Raw genomic sequence first — 20,994 nt, 5'->3', positions numbered from 1 at the left:
GGTTTTGGTGCGTTCAAATAAAAGCCTCGGCTCATAATCCTGAGTTTGTCACAGCTCTCGGGCCAGTACACAAACGCAGGACCCCCTGCTCATATCCACACCCCCTCACCCCCACACACGCCCACACCCCTACGGGATGCATTCAGAAATGCCTTTCATTCTGCAGACGAACTTCGGTGCAAAGGGCCAGGGTCTGTGAAGCTTCAGCCTGCGTGCTGCAAACCTGATGAGAAAAATATCTGCTCTGCTCAAGTCAGCTGGAGCACATTTGCACTCAACAAGCATAACTTAAACATGGGGTGGAGTGTCAGAAGGATCAAAGATGCCTTACACCACAAAGTCTTGCCACTGTCTGCTGAATCCTGATTTTTATTTTTTATTTTGTTAGATTAAAACTGGATTTTTAACACTCTGTAAAACCTTCCATTCATTTATACACCAATTTAGAACACCATTAAAATTATTCCATGTCTGGAAAGAAAATAATACTTCTATCTATTTACCTGGAGATGATAGGCCTATCTTGTTCTTCTATTAGTAGAAAAATGACTGTGACCAGGCAGCTCGCTGCACATATTGAGAAAATAATGGATGTGAACAAGAAAATACTTGATTGTCTTTGAAACAACGTCAAGATATCAATCCGAAAAACTCAAACAGAAGCAATTATACAACTTATAATTTCAGTACATTTAGTGTGTAAATTAGACCCCACGTTAAGAAATGATTGTAAAAAATCGCATTAACTGAATGTAACTGAAACATTTCAGTCATCTCTACTTTAATTTTCTAAGCTGATTATTCTCTAGAGACATTTTCCTAGTACTGTGAAAAAGTTCTTGCCCCCTTGCAGATGCAGTTGCTAACAACAGCAGTCAAGTGTTTGCAATAACTGCCTATGAGCCTTTTATATTGCAGTAGAAACATTTTATACCAATTTTCTTTGCAGAATTGTTTTAATTCTGCGACATTTGAGAACTTTTGAGCATAAATAGCTCCTATAAAGTCATGCTGTAGCATCGCAACCTCATTTAAGTGCAGAGTTTGACAAGACCCATTCCTTAACCTTAATTTTGTTTTTTGATTTTTTTTCTTCCTTTTTTAACCCTTCAGGTGGGAACCAGATGATGTGCTTTGGGATCATTTTCCTGCTATATATCTGTGTGCTGGCATTTAAGGTCATAACCTAATTGACAGATATTCTCCTGCATGACCTTCTGCTATAAAGCAGGATTCACAGTTCCATTAACTATAGCAAGCTATCCAAGTTCTGCAATGGTAAAACAGTAACACACACTACCAATATACAAATATAAAAATAATTTCTTATAAATGTATTTTAAGCAAAACACTCCTGCTTCACATCAGTTAAAAGATTGCTAAAAAAAAAAAGCTATATTAAGAAACTGGAAGTTGTTTAAAACCTTTGTGCAATAAAAACTTCCAAATAGTTTCTTATTTGTGATAATTTGTTTACTACAGTAAAAAATATATATCATAAAAAATCAACTGCAGCTTTCTACAAGTTTATTAAAATTGTAAGTTTTGAAAATCTGATTTTTTAAACAAAACATTCATTTGTAAACACCTATCTCTCCATTTATTTGCACAGCAGAACAGAAATACTAAAGATATTGCAACTTGACATTCTGTGAAGTCTAGGCAGCAGCAGTTTGTGCATTTATGGCACCCAGGGCATGCCCCTCTTTCTCCTGCCACCAAGCCATTCAAAATACAGGAAGCAAAATGAGATTCTGGGGCAAAATAAAAATGCAGTGCAGTTCTGCGCAAAGCATCTAACCTACAGTCTCTTAATTTTGAGCATCAAGCAGGGGGGCTCCAATTCTCCCTTGGTCATCATAAAAATAACAGAAAACAGATGAGGTACATTTTTTTTTATCTGTTGCTTTTGCATCCCTTCTTTCTAATGCTGCCCTGCGGAACTTACCTTTTGATCCATAGCAAAAATCTCCACAGCTTATATTCAAGCTGAAAGTGGCCTAAACACAGAGAGAAAAGTGAGATAATTGTTACAATAACAATCAGGGCTCCCTGGTAATTGTGTGCTTTTCTCAAGATGAGTGTCAGTCTGATCTTACTAATAAGGACAGGGGTCAAACCCAGTGTGATTAAGGTCAAGTTCCCTTTATTATACTTCAACAACAATTTTCTGTCTCACTGGGCATGATGTAATCCATTTAATGGATATAAGTGTCAGATTCCTCTGTGAATAGATTACACAAATCTAAATTTAATGCTTTCCTGCTGACATTTTGAATCTTTGATTACAAAAGCGAAATAATTGGTTTCAATAGTGTTTTTAATTAGCTGGTGCCTTCGGCATAACGATTTAATAGTCACATCCCTGCAACTTTGTTCTGTGTTTTTATATATGTAAACTGATATAACAAGTTGACGTTGTAAAAGTTGTCATACCCCTTGAACTTTATTCACATCTTGTCCCATTTTAGAGCAAACTTTTACAGGAACTACAGGTCCAAATATTTTTGTGTATGTTTCTTTTGTTCTTTTTTGCATTTTCACAGATTCAATATAGACCTGGGCGTTGACTAGGTCATTCTAACACGAGTTTTTGGTCTAAATTATTCCATTGCACCTTTGGCTGTTCGGCTTCAGCCTCTTGTCTTTCACAGTCTCTCTTTCAGAATTGTCCTGTTTAGCATCATCCATTCTCTGTCCCTGCTGAGAGAAAAATATCTCCAAAACATGATGCTACCACCACCATATTTCACAGTCACAATGCTGTGCTCAGAGTGTTAGGCTTCCATCACACATAGTGTTTAGTAAAATTTTGAACCAGAGAGCATATGCTTAAAAATTTTGATTTTATGACTGCTGCCATTTTAGCTTTATGTACTCAGGTATGAGAAAACAACTCCCAAAAACCTTTCTGTTATTTATAGATGCGTTTTTATACCCCCGTCTATGCATTTCACTTCAGGTTTGGAGTCTTTTTATGAGAGCTAAGCAGTGGTTAGCACATTTTTAAAAAGTATGGTTTCCGATGCAAAAATATATTCATGTCTTCTAAATATTTTCATGGTTTCTTCTACATAGATTTTACCAAAAAGTTTAGAGTTTCACTCTGACCTCCACATTCCTCTTTCAAACCTTTTCTCATGAAGACATGTCAGGCAGTGGGAAACGTTAGTCAGAAGCACCGTGATACCTATTTTTAGCAGCCCTTCCTTCACTTTGTAGACATGAATTAGTTTAATTTTCACATCCCCTGTCATTTTCTCAACCATTTTTTCCCCGACCTGCCTCACAAGCTTTAATGAGTTACTTAGGGATACCTATAGGCTGCATGAGAGTTTGAAGTCTGGCAGGTTTGAAGATGCCAAAAGATTTTAACATGAACAGACCCACTGGAGCACAAAATAGGGTGCCAACTCTGACTTAGAAATAGCAAAAGTTTATTATAAAAGAGGTCATCTAATAAAAATAAAATCCAAAAGAGATGGAATATGATAAATATGGTGTGTGACAAGCCATCTATAAACCAAAAGCAAATATCTGCAGCTGAAATAAACTCAAGTTAGTTGGTCAAAATTAGCCAAAGTCTAACATCAATGGATGACACAAATATCCACCCAAGAAAAAGGTAGTGAAAAGTCTCCAGCTCAAAATTGAGTTCATGATGCAAAAATGTATTTGTAAATTTGCTCAGAGAAATGGTGAATGTCAGGAGAAAGGGGGTTATAGAGCAGAAGGCTAGAAATCTAAAAGATTAGCACCCTCTTTAGCTAAATGTGCTCAAAGATGAGCCCAGTCTGACTGCAACTCATCACAAAGGTAAATGACTGCTTGTGACAAAAATTCAAATTCTGTTGATGTTGAGGCAGAAGTAATTTGTTCTCCAATTCAAAGTGCTGTTGTGCTGATGCAGATGAACTTAATAAGGCCTGCTGTGTTTACATAAAACATATTGACAGTGAATGGAAGCAGCTGAAAGTCTAATTTTTAAAATTACAGTGGCTTCATTCCTGACATGAATTCATTTTCAAGTTTGCAGCAATCTTTGATCAGAATTTTTCATATGAACAAAATGAAACAAAATAAACAAAAGGGGAAAAAAACGTATTTGCAGCATAGTGATGTTGTCATCCATTCATGTAACTATGTATAAGAAGTAGCATGGTGTAATTATTAGTCAGCGCTGATGGTCATAATGATACTTTCATTCTATAGCTAATAGAATAAAAATGGAGAATATTTGAAAAAACATCACAGCTGAACTTTTTTTTGTTTTGCCTCAGAATTTGCATCGTCACACTTTTACTCTCTTCTGCATGATATTACAAAGTACTGAGACCATACACTCAGAAATTGCACAAGATGTGACATTTCTGTGATTTCGGAGATTTGTAATCTCTGAACCTAGCATTGAAAATTTGCATGATAATAAGGAATTCACAGCTAAGTCTATACATCTCAATGCTCCATGCAGACTCTTGCAGTAATAAATCTCTTCCTCCGGACAGTTTCTACATTTTCAACCTTAAGAAATAAGCTCTACGTCCCGAGAGATGAACTACAGAGCAGTAACACCAAGAACGGGACATTTTAAACTGTGATCCGTCTCCACTTCCTGATGCAAAATGTGATTTCGTTTGGAAACCTGCAGATGAAAGCAGGGATGACGACTGAAGACGCTCACGGACTGGTGAACTGGAGAGACTGGTGGAGCTTAAGTTTTAACATCTTCTCTAACTGGTTCCACCCATAAGTAATTTTTCTGACCACATCATGCTGAAACCTTTGAAAAGACTACAGTATTTGTTAAAAAATGGGGGAATAGTAACTTTAGAAAGTTCTCTAAAATTAGAACATCAGTCTGGCAGAAGCATATGGTTCAACTACTAAACTTCCTCCATGACTGTAAAGTTATATAATTTATTTGCTTACAACACTTCATTCTTTTGTTTAATCCTGGATGCACTACACAGATTTTTGTGACAAATAAACTGGTACATATTACCCACAACAAACACAAGTTGCTGAACTTCATTAGTTTCAAAAAGCTGGAAATTGTTTAATGCCATTTCCTAAGCAGATGGGAAAATATTTAACCTCAAATGATTTTGTAGTAGGTCATCCAAACTGGATTTTGTCACTGCTCTCACATTTGCTGTATGCATCTGCATAAACGTTTATGAATAGTGGGTTGACGTATTTGAGACTTTGTTGATCAGTGATCCATTACGATTAATGTTTCATGTAAAACACGGTTTGCAAAACCTCATAAACTGCCAGAGAAGCTGTCTTTTGCAAAGTGGAAAAATTAAAAATATGAGAAACCACCTTTCCATCAGGAGTTTACTCTGTCTGAATATGTGTAATAGGTTTATTTGTGCTGTATGTGTTCCCAAAGAAACTGATGCAAATATAAAGCAGATCAAGTAAACCGCCATAAACCTGTATGCAAATCATCAAACTGAATTCGAAGGCTTTTAAAATAATGTTTGCAAGAACCACTGACTTTTTTTGAGATTGGAGCTGATCCAAGACGATAAAACAGTCCCACTCTAATAAGCTGTTAGCTTAAGCCTCTGGGTAAATACTGTTTTTTTAAATAAAAATTAAAGCTCTTCATGCCACTTAGAATTTTAAATGTAGGAATAAATCAAGTAAATATACCTGATTAAATAAAGATTGTTTTCAACTGTGAAGTTTTGTATGTAGTTGGAAAATAAACACTGAAATGAAATAACTGCAAAGAAAACCAGCCAATTTCTATTGATAGTTGTTTTTTGCATGTAATTGACACCAAAAAAGCTAGGAAAAAAAAACAGCCCAAGTATCAAAACATAATCTGCTGGTTTGGCTCCAGACAGAGTAATTACAAGGTAGTTTGTGGACATCTATAGATGGAATGTGGAAGAAGTTTTTATTTTACTCAGATGCACAGCAAAAACCTAAATTTGTCATTGCAGAAAAACCTTTACGATTCCTGTAATCCCAGTAAAACCTCAGAGGAAACTTTGACCCAGGATTTTTATGATACTCTAAGTTTATCTAATATGGCAGCCTGTGTGTGTAATTATGAAGCGTATGCTTGAGACTTCCAACTCTGGTATATTACACATAGCAAACTTTACATACCCAGAGAAAAATGGCAAATCCAAAACTTGTGACACAACCGATCCCGCAATTCCTGTCTGTGGCAAAGGATAAAAACAAAATCCTGCATCAAATGACTCGCGTAAAAAGATCTGCATGCTTCAGCTCAAAAAGAAGCACACTCAAAGTTGAACAGGGACATAAAGGAAAGTGGAGTACTGCTGCTGCCTTAAAAGTCCCCCGTCGTTATATAGCAATTTTAAAAGGACCCATCTATTCCTGCATGTTCACAATAGAAGAAGAATGAAAACATGGGCTTTAGACATTTATATGCGGAGGTCAGAACGAAAGCAGCTCTGCGACGGCACGCATCAACAGTGACAAACATGTCATCAGAAGAGATCATAAACCATGAAATAGGAGCATTAGCCCCATTATCCAGGAAATTGCCTCTGTGGCTTCACAAGACGTTCTACATTACAGCCTATATAAATGGAAATACACTTACAGCTTATTTGGATATACACTTCTATATTTAAGACACAAAGATCTTCTTTTGGAGGGTTATTATTGAACTTCAGTCCAGCGTTGTCAGAAAAATAACTTTAAGGTCGTCTTATTGGGAATAATGTTCTAGAGTCTATTAAAAGCAGGAGTCCACTGGGTATCCGGGTCTTATCAGTCTTTAGCCACCCATAGATAAAAATGCAGCTCAATATTCCACTGGGTTACTCACATTACAATGGCCTCCCACACCACAAGGTCATTTTAAGTCCCTGTAGTCCCCTTATCTTCATGCTGCTGTGTATAACATTTAATGTGTGTGTTCCGCAAATAAACTCATGTGTGTTTGTGTGCAAACTGTCACCGAGACCTGCAGCTGCGTCCAATAAATCGATGCATTTTAGACCCAAAGTAATAAAAATAAATAAATAACTGACCGAGCTTTTTGGAATGCAACCGTATTTATTTGTTGTCCTGCCACAGAAAACGGCTCAGATTGCAGTTGGCTCTTCACAGAAGACGCTACGTCCTTCACTAAAATGTGAAAGCAGAAACGCAATAAAAAAAAAAAAATCCATAAATCCTACCATTACATGACTGTAAAACTCACACTGTACAGAAGAGAAACCAAATCTTAAGAGAACCATTTTTTTGGGAAGTAAGCCTGACAAAAAAAGGAAAAGCTAATAACATTTTGACACCCAACTGTTTGAAAGAATAAAACACCTAAAAAAATGTAAATGATGAGATTATTTCACCATAAAAAAAGAGAATAGTAAGTGCTAACAATTATATTTTTAAAGCAAGAAAACAATGTATGAAAAATTTTTACATTTTCTGACAGTAAGCCAATCCAATAATGTAGCAAGATGATTATGTAACGTTAAATTATATACTTAGCTCCTAAGGAAAAATAAAGAGCTCTGTTCTCACCAATTTCAATGTAAAAATATATTGGGGAGGCTAAGTTTATTTATTCATTCTTGCCAAACTTTTCAGCTGTGAATATAAATTCAATAATCAACTTAATAACTTGGTAAATTCAGTTTAGCACAGCATATAAAATAATATACAAGTAATTTGTAAGTATGAAAATCTGTTATTTTCTTCACATAAAAATCAAGTTTGTGTTATTTTTACGATTAACTTATACAGACTGATTGTTACTGTAGTAAACAACTGATTTAAATAGACCCAACACATTTTTATGTAATTTTACAAACTATCCACATGAAACCAAAAATCATGTGACGATAAAAATAAAATCATAAAGCTCAGATGTGCACACCGTTTATCTTTCTAACTCCGATCCGTTCACCCATAAATCCGTCGTTTTCTCAGGCGGTTCTGAAGCAGAAAGCAGGTTGTAACCCTAACGTAGAGCTGGTTGCCCAAATAGGAACAACTCCCATGTCCTGTAAAAACCAAAGTCCGGCATCCAGTCTCCTCTTGTATGTCCAGTCCAGTTCAACCAGTAAAAACCAGTTTGATCCCAGCAGGGGGCGCAGGAGCCCAGTCTCACTTTTCTACCAGAGTTGCCCTTTCCAGATTTAAAATGCCTTTCCTTTGAGATGGAAGTAGAGCAGATTTGTTTTTGCTGTGATTATAATGAGGCATTAATGTGCGAGGTTGAGTCCATGTCCAGAAAATTAGAGGAGAAACAGAAAACCTCCAACCTGAGCCAGTCCTTACACTAGTATGTTTATGTGGCCACTTTTTAAACTGGAGGCTTCCAACTCAAAAGGAAGTAAACAACAGAAGAAGTAAAAAAAAAACCCAACAAGACACAAAAATAAAAATAAACTTCACAGGAGGACCTGATTCTTTCATTGTTCTTCTGGCTTCGAAGTGAGATAGGAGTCTTAAGATGGCTCCCGTATGGAGAACATTTTGTCTGAGTAGTTGCACAACAGGCAACAGGTAGAGCAAGAAAACAGGAAGAAATGCTTTGCTGCACTTCGGCGTCATTTCCCTGAGTCACAGTGGTCCGGAGAAACCATCGTCCTGCCTGGATTTTTAACCAGTCATTAATGTCGCTGGCTTAGTCTGGCAGAGATTGCACTTTGCCATTTGTTGTCAGCACAGTTTTATTCTTCCTTTAGATGTCAGAGACTGCACCCATGGAGCGCAGGCAGACACTGAGGACAGATGAGTCAGGTGATCAGCAGTAAGAGGATGGAGATGAGGAGCGGAAGAGAAGTGGTCCTCAGTGAGACAACACTGCTGCGAGGTTTTGTTCCTGGAACAGAGAAGAACATTTTGTATGAATATTTGTTTCTATAAGAAGTACAACCAAAAATGCTTGAATACGAGTTTCCTTCTTCTGAATCCATCTGGGGATTTAGAATCATGTATAGACTTTTTTGTTTTTTTGCCACAGGACATTATTATTCTTCATAAGTTTAAACTTGACACGAATTTAAAGCACAACATTGTTTTTGTGTTTTGGCTGGAAAATGTGATTGATTTAAACAGTCTGTTAACTATCTCACACTGGAGCTCCAGTCTGAGCTCCCATGTGACTGCACTCATTTGGGGCTCAGCAAGTAGATGACTAACAGTGACTTTCAAAGTGATTTGTACACCTTTATCTATACCACATTTGTCATGTTACAACCATAAACCTCAGCATGCTTATTGAAACTTGCCAACATTGATATAGCGGATAATTGTAAAATGGAGAGCATCCAGTCTTCCTAATGAATTCCCATTTGGATCTGGATATGCTGCTGGCAGGTGAATATCTGCAGCAGTCTCAAAACTTTTGCAGCCCCTTAAACGAGTTTTCTTCCAGGATTGTTCTGCATTTAGTTCTATCCATATTCCCATCACCGTTGACCACCTCCATTATCCCAGCTGAAGTGAAGCACCCCCACAGCACGATGACTGCACCATCTGAACAACATGTTTGTAACAGACCTGTGTCTGACTTGTGGTTCTACAAACAACTTATGAATTTCTTTCAACAACAGACTTATTCTTGCTGCTGCTCCTTGAAAGACAAAATTTTAAAAGTGTGAAATAAATTGTTGATCTATAAACATATTCTGGGACTTAAATTGTAGATCTATGTGGATTTGGGTTACCGTGGACCTCTCAATGGCTTTGGATGTCCCAAAAATCAAAATAAAATACACTGAAGTTTTTGATGCTAAAGTGATAAAATATTTTAAAGGCAGTGCAAATAACTCTGCAGAGAAGGGGTACAATTCAAGGACACTACGAAGGACACTAATGTTCAAAATAAACATTCAGTGATTAGAAAATCATGCACAAATTTGACATGCATGTTTTACCTCGATACAGAAGAATATAGACATTCAGATATGTTACACTGATCCACAAGCTACAAAAAAACGTATCACAAGAATTTGCATCTCACCTTGTATTTGTTTTGAGCCCTCTGATGCTGTAATAAGCAAGAAGAGAAGAAAGATAGAGTTTAGATAAGTTGAGGCATGAAAACAAGATGCTGATTAGTCATTTTTGCATGTGTAACCTTCTCAATAAACGTGCTGCTTTGTGCAACAAAAAGAGCAAGAAACAGACAAATGACCAGGGGAAGGTATTTACCATTACTCAAAGACCAATGCCATGAAAAATGGGTACTGACTGGCTGTGCAACCCTAAATATGTCCCCTATGCAAATTTTCTTAAAGGTCGTACAGAAAAAAAAGAGCTTGGAAAGCATGGCAACAGGAAAAAGATAGTGTTATGTAAATTAGAATGACTAAGAATGATGGAGATTATACCGAGAGGGATACAGGAAATGGAAAAGGATGGAAAAATGCAAGAAAATTCAAAATGACAGCCGAAACCAAGAAGTGGACAGAAGATGAAAGGTAGAGCGGTGAAGACTCGAGTGAGAAAGTAAGGTGAAATAAGAAAAGAAGATTCGAAAGACTGAAACAAGGTCAGATGAGGAATAGGGAGGGAAAGAATAAGACGGGATAAGGGGGCATTTGTGTCTGGGCGTCACTTTCTCAGCAGGTGGGTAGAGGGTACTGAAAGGAAATAATGGAGGGAGACGTGGAGGACTGCTATAATGGAGGAATAGGGAGCTGTTAAGAATGAAAATGGAAAAAAAAGACCAAAAAAATACTGGTAGCAAGGAAAAAAAAATATGAAGCAGAAAACTGCCTAATATTCCAAAGAGCAACGATGGACGGGTCAGAAGACACGGATAAGACGGTACGACTGATTCTTAAATCAATCTGTGGCCTTGAACTCATCTCTGACAACCCATAAGTCAAACCCAAACACATAACCGTGTACACACAAACACACTAAAAAAAACATAGCCTGGAAAATAAGGTGTGTATCAATGACCTCGGAGAACCAACCGCTGATCCATAAACCGATAAGCCTTCCTCAGCGCGTCTGAACAACACGTGGCTCCGCCCGACATGAAACCAAATTACTCTCAAGTAGATATAACTAACAGCCATCAAGGGGTTAACGAAGCATTAAATTGAATGCTATGTCACAGCTTACTACTGAGCTTCTGCAAGTGTGCATTGAGGTGAGCAAGAGTATTTGTAAGGTGAAGCAAACTGTGCCAGAAAACAGTTACAATATAATTGTTAAAATAAACAAAACAAGCACACATCCGTCTATACGCAATTAACAAAATGCTAAACACAGAAAAATTGTGAATATTTTAGATAATCAACGTTGCACAATTTATCAATACAATTAGCAACATAGAAAAAAATATTACATTAATAAAAAATATCTGCATTATTTGTATTCACCATGTACCACATGAAATTACGGGAAAAATATTTAATTCTAAATTTTTCAGCTGATGATGATGCGTCTTAAAAAAAAACAAAAAAGAAAAAAATTGCACAGTTTACAAATAGAATATAAGTGAGACACTCATACACTGAAAGTCTGCATTTATACTGACACCAATACAATAACTGTGTAACACTTTCAATCAAGAAAAAAAAATCTTTGGAGAAATACGTCTTCTGTCGACAATTTATCGGTGCCACTGATTAAATAAGACAATATAAAAATAAGTAAGAAAAAAGCCAAGTAATTGCTACATTTAATACAAAACTAAACAGACATACTCACAGTATCCCACAAACAATCGCTAGTAAAAACATTATAGCCATATCCAATAAGTTACATTTTACAGAAAGTACGTCTTAATCAATGTGATGTTTCAAGAACGAAGTAAAGAAAAACAAGGCAAACTAAACAGTTCCTAAATTAAAATACTGCAAAAAAGGTAAAAAAAAGAGGTAAAAAATAATATGTTGAAAATGTTTAACTTATTAATTTTTTCTCTTTTTTTCTACTCAAAACATATCTCAAGCTCACAAATTCTAAACAATATTTGTAGAATTTTTAGAGAATTTATTTGGACTTTGATAATAATAATTAAAAAAAAACACTTAAAAAACAAAATTGAAGGTCGTATGTCTGGAAAATAGTGATACAAATAAAACCGGAACAGTTTTAGAATTTGCTGTGATTTAAAATTAAACAAATAATTTAAAACTTCTGAGTAACTTTTCGTTTTTAATTAAATCGCTGTGAAATTAACGAGCGTTTCATTCGCCGTCGAGTCAAAAACATAAAAATTTGCCGTTTTCAGATGCCTTGTGTTTACTCGGCTGTGGGTGATATGCGTGTTTTGATCCGGCTTTAATCACATCATTTGCGCAAATAGCTGAACATCGACGGCTCTCGTTTCTGTGTTAACATCATCATCTTAGTCATGGCAAACTCTCACACAAAATGGAGTCCACGGGGGCGTGACTGCAGAATTAAAAAAAAAGCATGCTCTCCGCAGTGCAGTCTGAGGCATGCTGCATGCGTAACCGCACATGGACAGCCATGGCAAAGTGCGCATGTGCCTCAGCGAGTGTGTGTGTGGCGGCGTTTATGTGGGTGTATGCAGAATGCCCCACTGCAGAGACAATGTTCCACCATTCCACCTCTCCTCGTGCCGCCATTTTACACACATAGGTACTAGTGCTAACTAACGTAAATAAAATCGTTTTGCAAAAATCGTGGAAAAAAAGCAACAAAAACAGCAGGGAATTTCAGATGCAAATCGCTAAAAACGGTAAAAAAGTTAAAATTTGGGTCTTGAGGTTCAGTTTGAGTTTTGTCCACTGGGTTTCAGACGTACAAAGAGTGACTTGGATGAGAGCAGAGGGCGGTGAGGAGGGCAAGGATTCAAGAAATTAAAGAGAACCAACCGCCACCCCCCCACACACCTCCCAAAAAAGGAAAAAAGAAAATCCCCGAAAAAGAATGCAAGGAAAATGGTGACGCTCTGCAAGCTGAAATAAATATAATGGACTGCTCACAGCGGGACAATGACTAGAAAAAAAAAGGAAGTGAGACGAAGTGGGAAGGGGAATCAATTAAGGAGAGATGGAAGTTGGTCTGTAATGGTTTCTCACAGTGGGACGGCAGGGAAAGAGGAAGCAGGAGAGAGGCAGAGCAACTCGAGGAGCGAGAGAGATAAACACACCGAGAGGGGGTTTTAAGGAGAAGATGCAGAGTAAAAAGGTAAGTATGGAGTAGGAGGTGAAGCGAGTTTGAGGAAGATGCAATAGAAGGCTGTGGGGTATCCGAAATTTCACGACAACAATTCAGGGCTTCATTTTTATGACGCAACAAGAGCTTGAGAACCTATCAGACATTGTTTTTTGTTATCCAAGCGCGATTTGTGATAGTGTTCCATTACAAAAAACAAACTCACTCCCATGTAAACATCAAGCAGTCGTGTTTCACGATATTTCAGAAAAAAAATAAATTAAAAACCGATCCGTCATCTGTATTACTGCTAAATTAAATACCAGAGAAATCGAGAAACAGTTTAGAACCCACTGACCTTGGAGCAATGACAACACACCTGATGGACTCTCTCATCGTCACCTCTGTCCTTTACACTAACTGCTAATTAATTTAAACCCCTCACGACAGGGTTATTCCCACGTGGAAATGCACACAAGCTGGTTTTTTGAAGAAGATGGAGAAAAAAAAAAGTGAGGAAGGGAGGAGCACGGTTTGAAGTCTAGATAAGAGGCGTTTGCTGAAGGACAGGAGCTGCCATCACCGACGGCCACACAGGCGTCTAATGGCATGCCCTGCTGCCACGCTACCTGTCAGATAAAAGGGAACCAAGTCAGGAAGGAAGCTGGGAATAAGCGGGAGCTTTTACCACAGGGGAACAACACAACAACAGCAAGTGGACAGACTGCAATACATCGCCTCCAACTCTCCTTCATCCCCGCTCTCATCCATCTACTTCACTTTCTTCTCGCCGGCCTCGTACACGTTTATCCCAACGAGGCTCGCCGCACAGCCGGCGCGCGACAGAGATGGAGCGAAGCGGGGGAAAGGGAAAAAGGGAGTTGGTGGAAAGCGGTACGGCGGATGCAGAGGTTCGACAAAGGGAAGGTGTAACGAGGAAGGTGGCAAGGCGGAGTCTGAGGGCACGGAGGAGGATGTCTGAAAGACTGCTACGGATGGGGCCTAGATTAGTTTTGCTCCAGTAGCGAAAGATCATAAAAAAACGAGGAAGGGAGGAGAGAGCCGAAGAGACAGAGAGAAGGGGGGGATTAGTGCCACTTCAAGAATGACAGAAGAGTGAAGAAAGAATGAAACCGAGGAGGTTGGAGATGAAGAGGAGGTGGGTGGAAGGGAGGTGGGGAGTTAAAAGACAAGGAGACGCAGATCCTGAAATTTAGTCGGGATTAGTTTTGGTTAAGGAATAGGATGAGAAGCAGAAAGAAGAAAAAAGATGAGGCAAGGAAACAGAACACAGATGTGTGCATGTCTTTGTAGGTAGAACTGTTTCTACTCTGAAGTCAAAGTGATTTTAGAACTGAAAATGCAATGCATGTGTGCATCCTGTGCCAAGAATGCAGAACTCGAGTGATTTCTATAATTTCTTTATTATTTTTGCCACAGATGAGCTGATTGGGGAATACAGTCAGAAGGTCAGGAATACATTAGCCTTTCCTCTCAGAAGTGAGCTATCTGATGTAGTTGTAATTAATGGGAGCCAGATAATTAACAAACTTTAAAAAAAAAAAATCCATCAGATTTTACTCTGGTAATAAAGTAGCAAATTACCTCCCAACTGACGTCGCGCATTATGATGACATTTAGGAGTTTATCCGAGATTAAGGACATGGCGTGATCTCGTTTCTTGTCAAAGTGTGTTTCGCGAAGTGTCACGCAGTTGCTGTCTGTCTGTGTCTCTAGTGAAATAAGTTTAAGCCAAGACTCATAATTTGAAGAATTAAACAAAGCAGTTCTTGAGTTGCTGCCCTGTTGTGTTGATGAAGTCAGTCAGGAACAAAAGTTGTCAGGCTGCCCGATAATACACTTTTAAATCATTATCTGGCAGTATTCTGCTTCTTTTGTGAATAAAACAATTGGTGACAAAGTGACAGAAATGATACGACACAGTAAGCTCAATGAGACTAACTAGCTGCCAAGAACACAAAAGTTGCCATCTGGCACCCTGACAACACTCGGATACAACGGCACTGAAAAAATGTTCACTACTTCTCTTTTCTTTGTCAAGATTGCGTGCCACTAGTTGTCGTTATCCACATTATCCTGGCAAGAAAATGGCAGAGATGGAAAGTGGGAGGACATGCAGCGAAGGTCCCGGAGGTTTTGGACTGAACCTGGGGTAGCTGTGTCGAGAACTAATTGCCACTGAATATGGGGCGCCTGCTGCACCACACCTTCACTACCTTTAAGAAATATATAGGAGCATTTTTGGTAAATGGTAGAAGAAGAAACTGTGCCAGACAAAATAAAAATCCCATATTAACAATTACAACACTGCAACAGACAAACCATGAGCTCCTACTGATGCTAAAATGACCGTCTGCTAGAAAGCTTTATATCCTTGCTAAACTAAATAGCCATTCCATGAGAAAAATCAAAATCTAAAATACTTCTATAGTCATGGACATTTGTAGCCATGCTTTAAGCTTGGTAACTAATTTATAAAGCTGATTTTGAATTGCAAAGAAAGAAAGAAAATACATGTTCTTGTCCTGTCTGCTAATAAAGATGGGTAACACTTTATTTGACAGGTTGTGAATAAGACTGTCATGACACCGTCATAAACATGACATAACACCTGTCATGAACATGAGTAAGTCTTCATGAATATTTATTACTGTTGTCATAAAGTGTTATTCGGTAAATCATGACACTTTTAATACAAAGTTGACATTATTCAAAATGACTTTGTTATGACAACTTGACATTAACCAAGAAATCACGACTAGCTAATAGTTCGTCACTAATGAAGGTAAAGTTGGCGTCAGGCTGCCTGACAACAATCGGTTACAAAAGCAATGAAGAAGCCTCCAAAACTTGAGTCTGTCAGAAGTTGGGCTAAAAGAAAATGACAGAGAGAAGTAGATGAGACAAAGAAAGCACTGTGAGAGTACTGCGAGAGATTATCCAATAATTATGCTAAAGCTGCCGCACAGTGATCAAACTTCTACCAGATAATTCTATGCTGGCCAGAGATTTTAGGAGATTTGTGAAAACAAAATTGCTACACTTTCTAAGCTGTGTTGGGCTTTAGGGCCACATTAGAATTAGACAAGCAAAAATACAAAATTTGGACTAATCAAATCCGAGCGAGATACTGATTACTTTCTTTGAAACGCAGGTTGAGATTAGCAAAACTTTTACTATAAAAATTAAATTGTTTATCCAAAATTATTGCTAAAATCTTTTCTGGTTCATCACATTCAATGTAAGATAAATTAATCATTTTTTCCAGTTTGTATCCAACTATATCTGAAAATAAGAAAGTTGGGATTTTACATTCTCACTAAAATTTAGGTAAAATTTCCTATTGTTCTCATAACCAGGATGTATTCTACATCCCTATTGGCATTAGCCAGAGCTTAATTATTGCAACTATCAATGGTAAAGTTGGCATTTGCTATTATTTGCTATTCCTATCAGGATTACCTACCGACATTGTTTAGCTACACATTAATCCTGTAAATTCAAAAAATTCAATAAAAAAAATGTTGGTGAACTTTGAATAAAGACAAGAGTAAATACCGCAACATACAATTAGTATATTGTATACTAATTAAAATATTTACTGCAAAGTGACACTGTTAATCTTTATTTTACCTGTAAAAATAAATATTATTTTTATTTCCTGAAAAATATTGCTAAATTGTCAGCTTGTTCCGATCAGATCAATTTTGTGTTTGGTCTCATGAAGGGAGGTTTATTTTTTGTTCACAGTTTGCATTTTTTTTCCCATTTATTTAAACTGTATCAGTGTTTGCTAAACAACTTTCCAGCCAGTTTCACTGAAGAGAGAGAGAGAAAAAAGTGCGTTAGTTCAGTCTGGGACAGCACAACAAGCCCCCCTGCAGATAGCGCAGGGATGGGAACTGGGACAGACGTCTCAGACACGCATGTGATGCTACGTACACACTCGGATACGAGTCCAACTGCCAAAGATCGCACGCAAAGGCCCATAGACTCGCACACAAAGTGCAACAACAGCAACAGAAAGAAAAATGGTCCACACACACACACACACCGAGCACCGTACAGGGATTCCCACAGTGACTGGGCAACATTCCCAACCGGAATGGGCAGCTCACTGGACTGGAAGACTAACATTACTCCAGGCGGGCTCTGGATTAGATCAACTCTGGGAATTTCACACTGAGAAAGGGCGATGGGGAGTGGGTGGATGAGGATGACAAGCAGGTAGGGAAAAAAAAGAAAGACCACTGGTTGGATAAGATTTAAACGAATGTGATGCTCAAAAAATCCATAACAAAATATTCATTGAATTAGTTCTAAATACAGAATAGGCATGATGAAAATGCTACATGGGCTTATGTTCATAATGTTTTGAACAAATTTGCTTTAAGACAAACACCACGTTACAGCTGTTGTAAAACTAACAAGTACATTCAGTTATAATATTATATGTGACGCTTATTTACTGGATTTTTGATTTTGATACACAGGCCTAGGCAATATTATTACAATAAAAAACTGAAGCTTTACGGAGTTAAAATTTACAACTCACATTTCTTTGCCGTTCTGCTGCTTATCGATCCTGCTATTTATCTGACTTATTTATAGCTGATATTGGCTAGTAAATTAGTCAGGCTATCTGCTGAGGTAGCCAACCTGCAGTCATGTTCTTAACAGGCTGCTGTACTAAAATTGTACATTCAAAACTGAGTTATTAAGATAACAGTTTAGTTCCCACACCATGACTGTTTGCTTTCTTCAGCTGCAAGTACTTCCAAATTGACAAATTTGACTTTGTTGTAAGGAAAAAAGGTTTTGCAGCTGCATAAACTCCAGTTACCAGTTTTTGCTCATCAAGTTAAAAGAACTTAAATCATAAAGATGGTATAGTGGAAAAGTTTAGGCATTTCAAAAATAGATTTTTTTTGGTTACAAGCTGTAACTTGGTGTGGATTGATACAGGAAAGTAGCTAATGCTCAGCAAAGAGTTAACTTCATAGTAGTTTTCATTTAGAAAAAAAAGAATACTACAAGGTTAAAGATAGAAAGCAGCAAAAAGCTCAGTAGTGAGTGGCAGTCTGAACATCATTCTATACTCCAAGACGTGATAGTAAAGATGTGAGAGGCAGAAAGAAGAGTCTGTTGGTGTACAAAGAGGAAAGCATAAAAGAACAGATGAAAGGATGAGTGTACTCACTGGGCTCACAGCATATTGTGACACGCATCTTCATGCATGGCAGAGGAGGGCCTTCATCTGTCGGCAGAGCTGCAGAGAACAATAGTAAAAATAAAGTGTAAATAAGGTACTTACTCATCAAACCCAACAAACAGTTTTGAATTCAGGATGCCAACATGTGGAATATTAAAAGAAAAATTCTTGCACAGAGCAAAAATGATTCCAGAAAGTCTATTTAAAGGATTTCTTGCTATAATACATTTCGTGCAGAAAAGCTTAAGAGCAGACAACAAGTTTTCCCACTTCAACATTATCCGAGTAAGGATTTACATCATCTTTCTGTTGCAGACCAAATATCGCACTTATCCTCACAGCTAAGTAAAAACAACAAAATGAACTACAGAGATGTGCCACCATTAGAGAGGAGCTGCTCCCATATTGATGCTGATCATGGCTCACTCGGGAATAAAAGGATCCTAATGGCTGTTTTATCTGTCACCGCGTTGTTGATTTTGGTAAGCAGATTTGCATGAAACCCCCAGTTAATGTGCTTTATCTTAAAACTATTCTCAAACAGCTGCTAACTCAGAGACACGTAATAAGAAACAGTCCAGATAATTTGTTTCCCTGTTGCATTCATGTCAACTATTAGGATGACTCCAGAATATGGTAATATGTAAAGTAGTTCAAAATATATAATCAACACTATTAGAGCACAATATTCAAGGGAGAAATTTGCATGATACCATGTTTGGTGTTTAATGATTAGACAAGGTGTCTTAATACCTTAAGACACTTTGCGTCTTAAGACCAGAGTTTTGCAATTCTCTGGTTTTTAAAAAGATTTTGTGATACTGATGTCTGCATTCACAGTATTCAAACAGGAAACAGGCAGACAAAGAGAAGAGGGGATGACATGCAACAAAACGTTCCAAGGTCAGGAATCAAATCCAGACGGTTGCATTGAGGTCGAATAGCCTCCTTATACGAAGCGTTCGATCTACGACTAGAACACGCACCGCTCCACACAATGTGCTTTTCTGACAAACATGTTAGTGAAGTAAGCCGAAATAACCATTGAAATGTATAAATTCAAAAGGAGCTGCAATATATTTGGAACATATGATATTGTGCAGTATAGTCAAAGATCAAAAAGGGTTTGTTCCTTTACTTTTGTATCTCCCCACCATTTTTTAAAAGCTTTTAAATCCTGACAACTAAAGCTACTACCACAGCATCACTTCCTATGCAGTTTGGTGAATAAAATATTTTTTTTTTTTGTGGATCCAAATGTGAAGAAATTAAGCTTTTCATGAATACAAAATGGGTGTATCATTCAACATCTATATATCACTTGTTTATTTGGATGAAGGACATCTAACTGACAAATAGGGAGGAGCGATGTGGAATTAAAATCTAATTACATTACTTTGGGGTATTTATGGCAGTACCAAGAGAAGTGAGGATAAAATGTAATTAAAGAATTCATCACCATCTTTTGTTTGTGAATCTATCAATCAGAGCCATACACAAAGAAAACAAATGTGTAAATATATAAACACCTTAAATAAGCCATTTCTCTACAAATGTTGCATTACAACTATGTATTAAAAATACAACATCCTCAAAGTTTTTGTTGCCACAATCATTCTGACATTTTTGATACCCGAGTGTGAATAACTTACATCATCTAGCCAGCAATCCATTTTCTACTTATCAAAAGGAACCCAAGATATCACTCTCCCCATTAACATTCTTCAGCGGTTCTGCAGATCTCAAGGTGTTTTCAAATCCAGATGAGATCGATAGTCCCTTCAGTGTGTTCTGGGCCTGCCCCGGAGGTGTCCCCCCAGTGGGATGTGACTAGAAAATCTCACATGTGTAGGCAGGGTAACTGGGAGGCATCCTCTTCAAATACCTGATGAGGATGCCTCCCAGTTACCCAGCTCCTTTGAGGAGCAGCAACTTTACTCTGAGCGCCCTCAAGATGTCGGCGCTTCAAGTCAAAGCACGGTCAATCCACAAAAAAAAAACAACTAATTTTAACCATCTGTATCCAGGATCTCACTCTTTTAGTTGTGATCCATATCTCATAACTATAGCTGAGGGTGAAAATAGTAGACAAACTGGTGAATGATGAGCTTGAGTTATACCTGCATTACTGTAAACCTTTCTGGATCCACTTCCTGTTCTTCCTACCTTCACTCACGCCTCAGGAACCAAGGCTCAACAGAGTTTGCAGGTAAATTCTCCCGGCTTCATTCCCATCTACCTTTTCAAGGTGGGGTTTGATAACAAATGTGGTCTATTTTCATTGAGGCATTTGATTTACTCTTATTTTGACTCCTGAGATCAAATTGCCTTTCGAGACACTACCAGAGCCCGAAACCCCGAATAACGTACACATGAAACCAACTTTTAGTTTTATACCTCACTAACCGAGAAACTCCTGTTAGATTATGCATTTTGGAGTACTAAGCATCCCAGAACAAGAATCAAACACGGAGAACCAACATTTAGCTTTTTTGTGTCTACCCTTACCTCTTTGTCTCTTTTGGCTTTATTGTTTTGTTTGTATTTTCTTCTAATTCATGTAAAGAACTTTGAACTGCCTTGCTACTGAAAACTTGCTATATAAATAAAATTACCCTTACATGTTGAAAAATAAGAGCCTAACAAGTATTGTAGCTAAGCAGTACTAT

At 37.6% G+C, this 20,994-nt stretch overlaps 1 protein-coding gene across 2 annotated transcripts in view; it reads right to left on the bottom strand.

Annotated features, from left to right (window-relative positions):
* Positions 1 to 7,030: 7,030 nt before the first annotated feature.
* Positions 7,031 to 20,994, bottom strand: part of efna4 (ephrin A4) — a 46,233-nt gene continuing 32,269 nt past the window's right edge. For both annotated transcript variants that reach the window (XM_028012694.1, XM_028012693.1), the window contains 3 exons: positions 18,314 to 18,382; positions 9,971 to 9,997; positions 7,031 to 8,827 (listed from right to left, as the gene is read on the bottom strand). In XM_028012694.1, the coding sequence (XP_027868495.1) occupies positions 8,742 to 8,827; positions 9,971 to 9,997; positions 18,314 to 18,382 (182 nt within the window). In that variant the 3' untranslated portion in view covers positions 7,031 to 8,741. The remainder of the gene's footprint in view (positions 8,828 to 9,970; positions 9,998 to 18,313; positions 18,383 to 20,994) is intronic.

Source organism: Xiphophorus couchianus, chromosome 3 (assembly GCF_001444195.1).
Source record: "Xiphophorus couchianus chromosome 3, X_couchianus-1.0, whole genome shotgun sequence".
NCBI lineage: Eukaryota > Metazoa > Chordata > Actinopteri > Cyprinodontiformes > Poeciliidae > Xiphophorus > Xiphophorus couchianus.
Note: the sequence above shows the minus strand (reverse complement) of the source record. Positions and strands in the feature narration are given on the sequence as shown.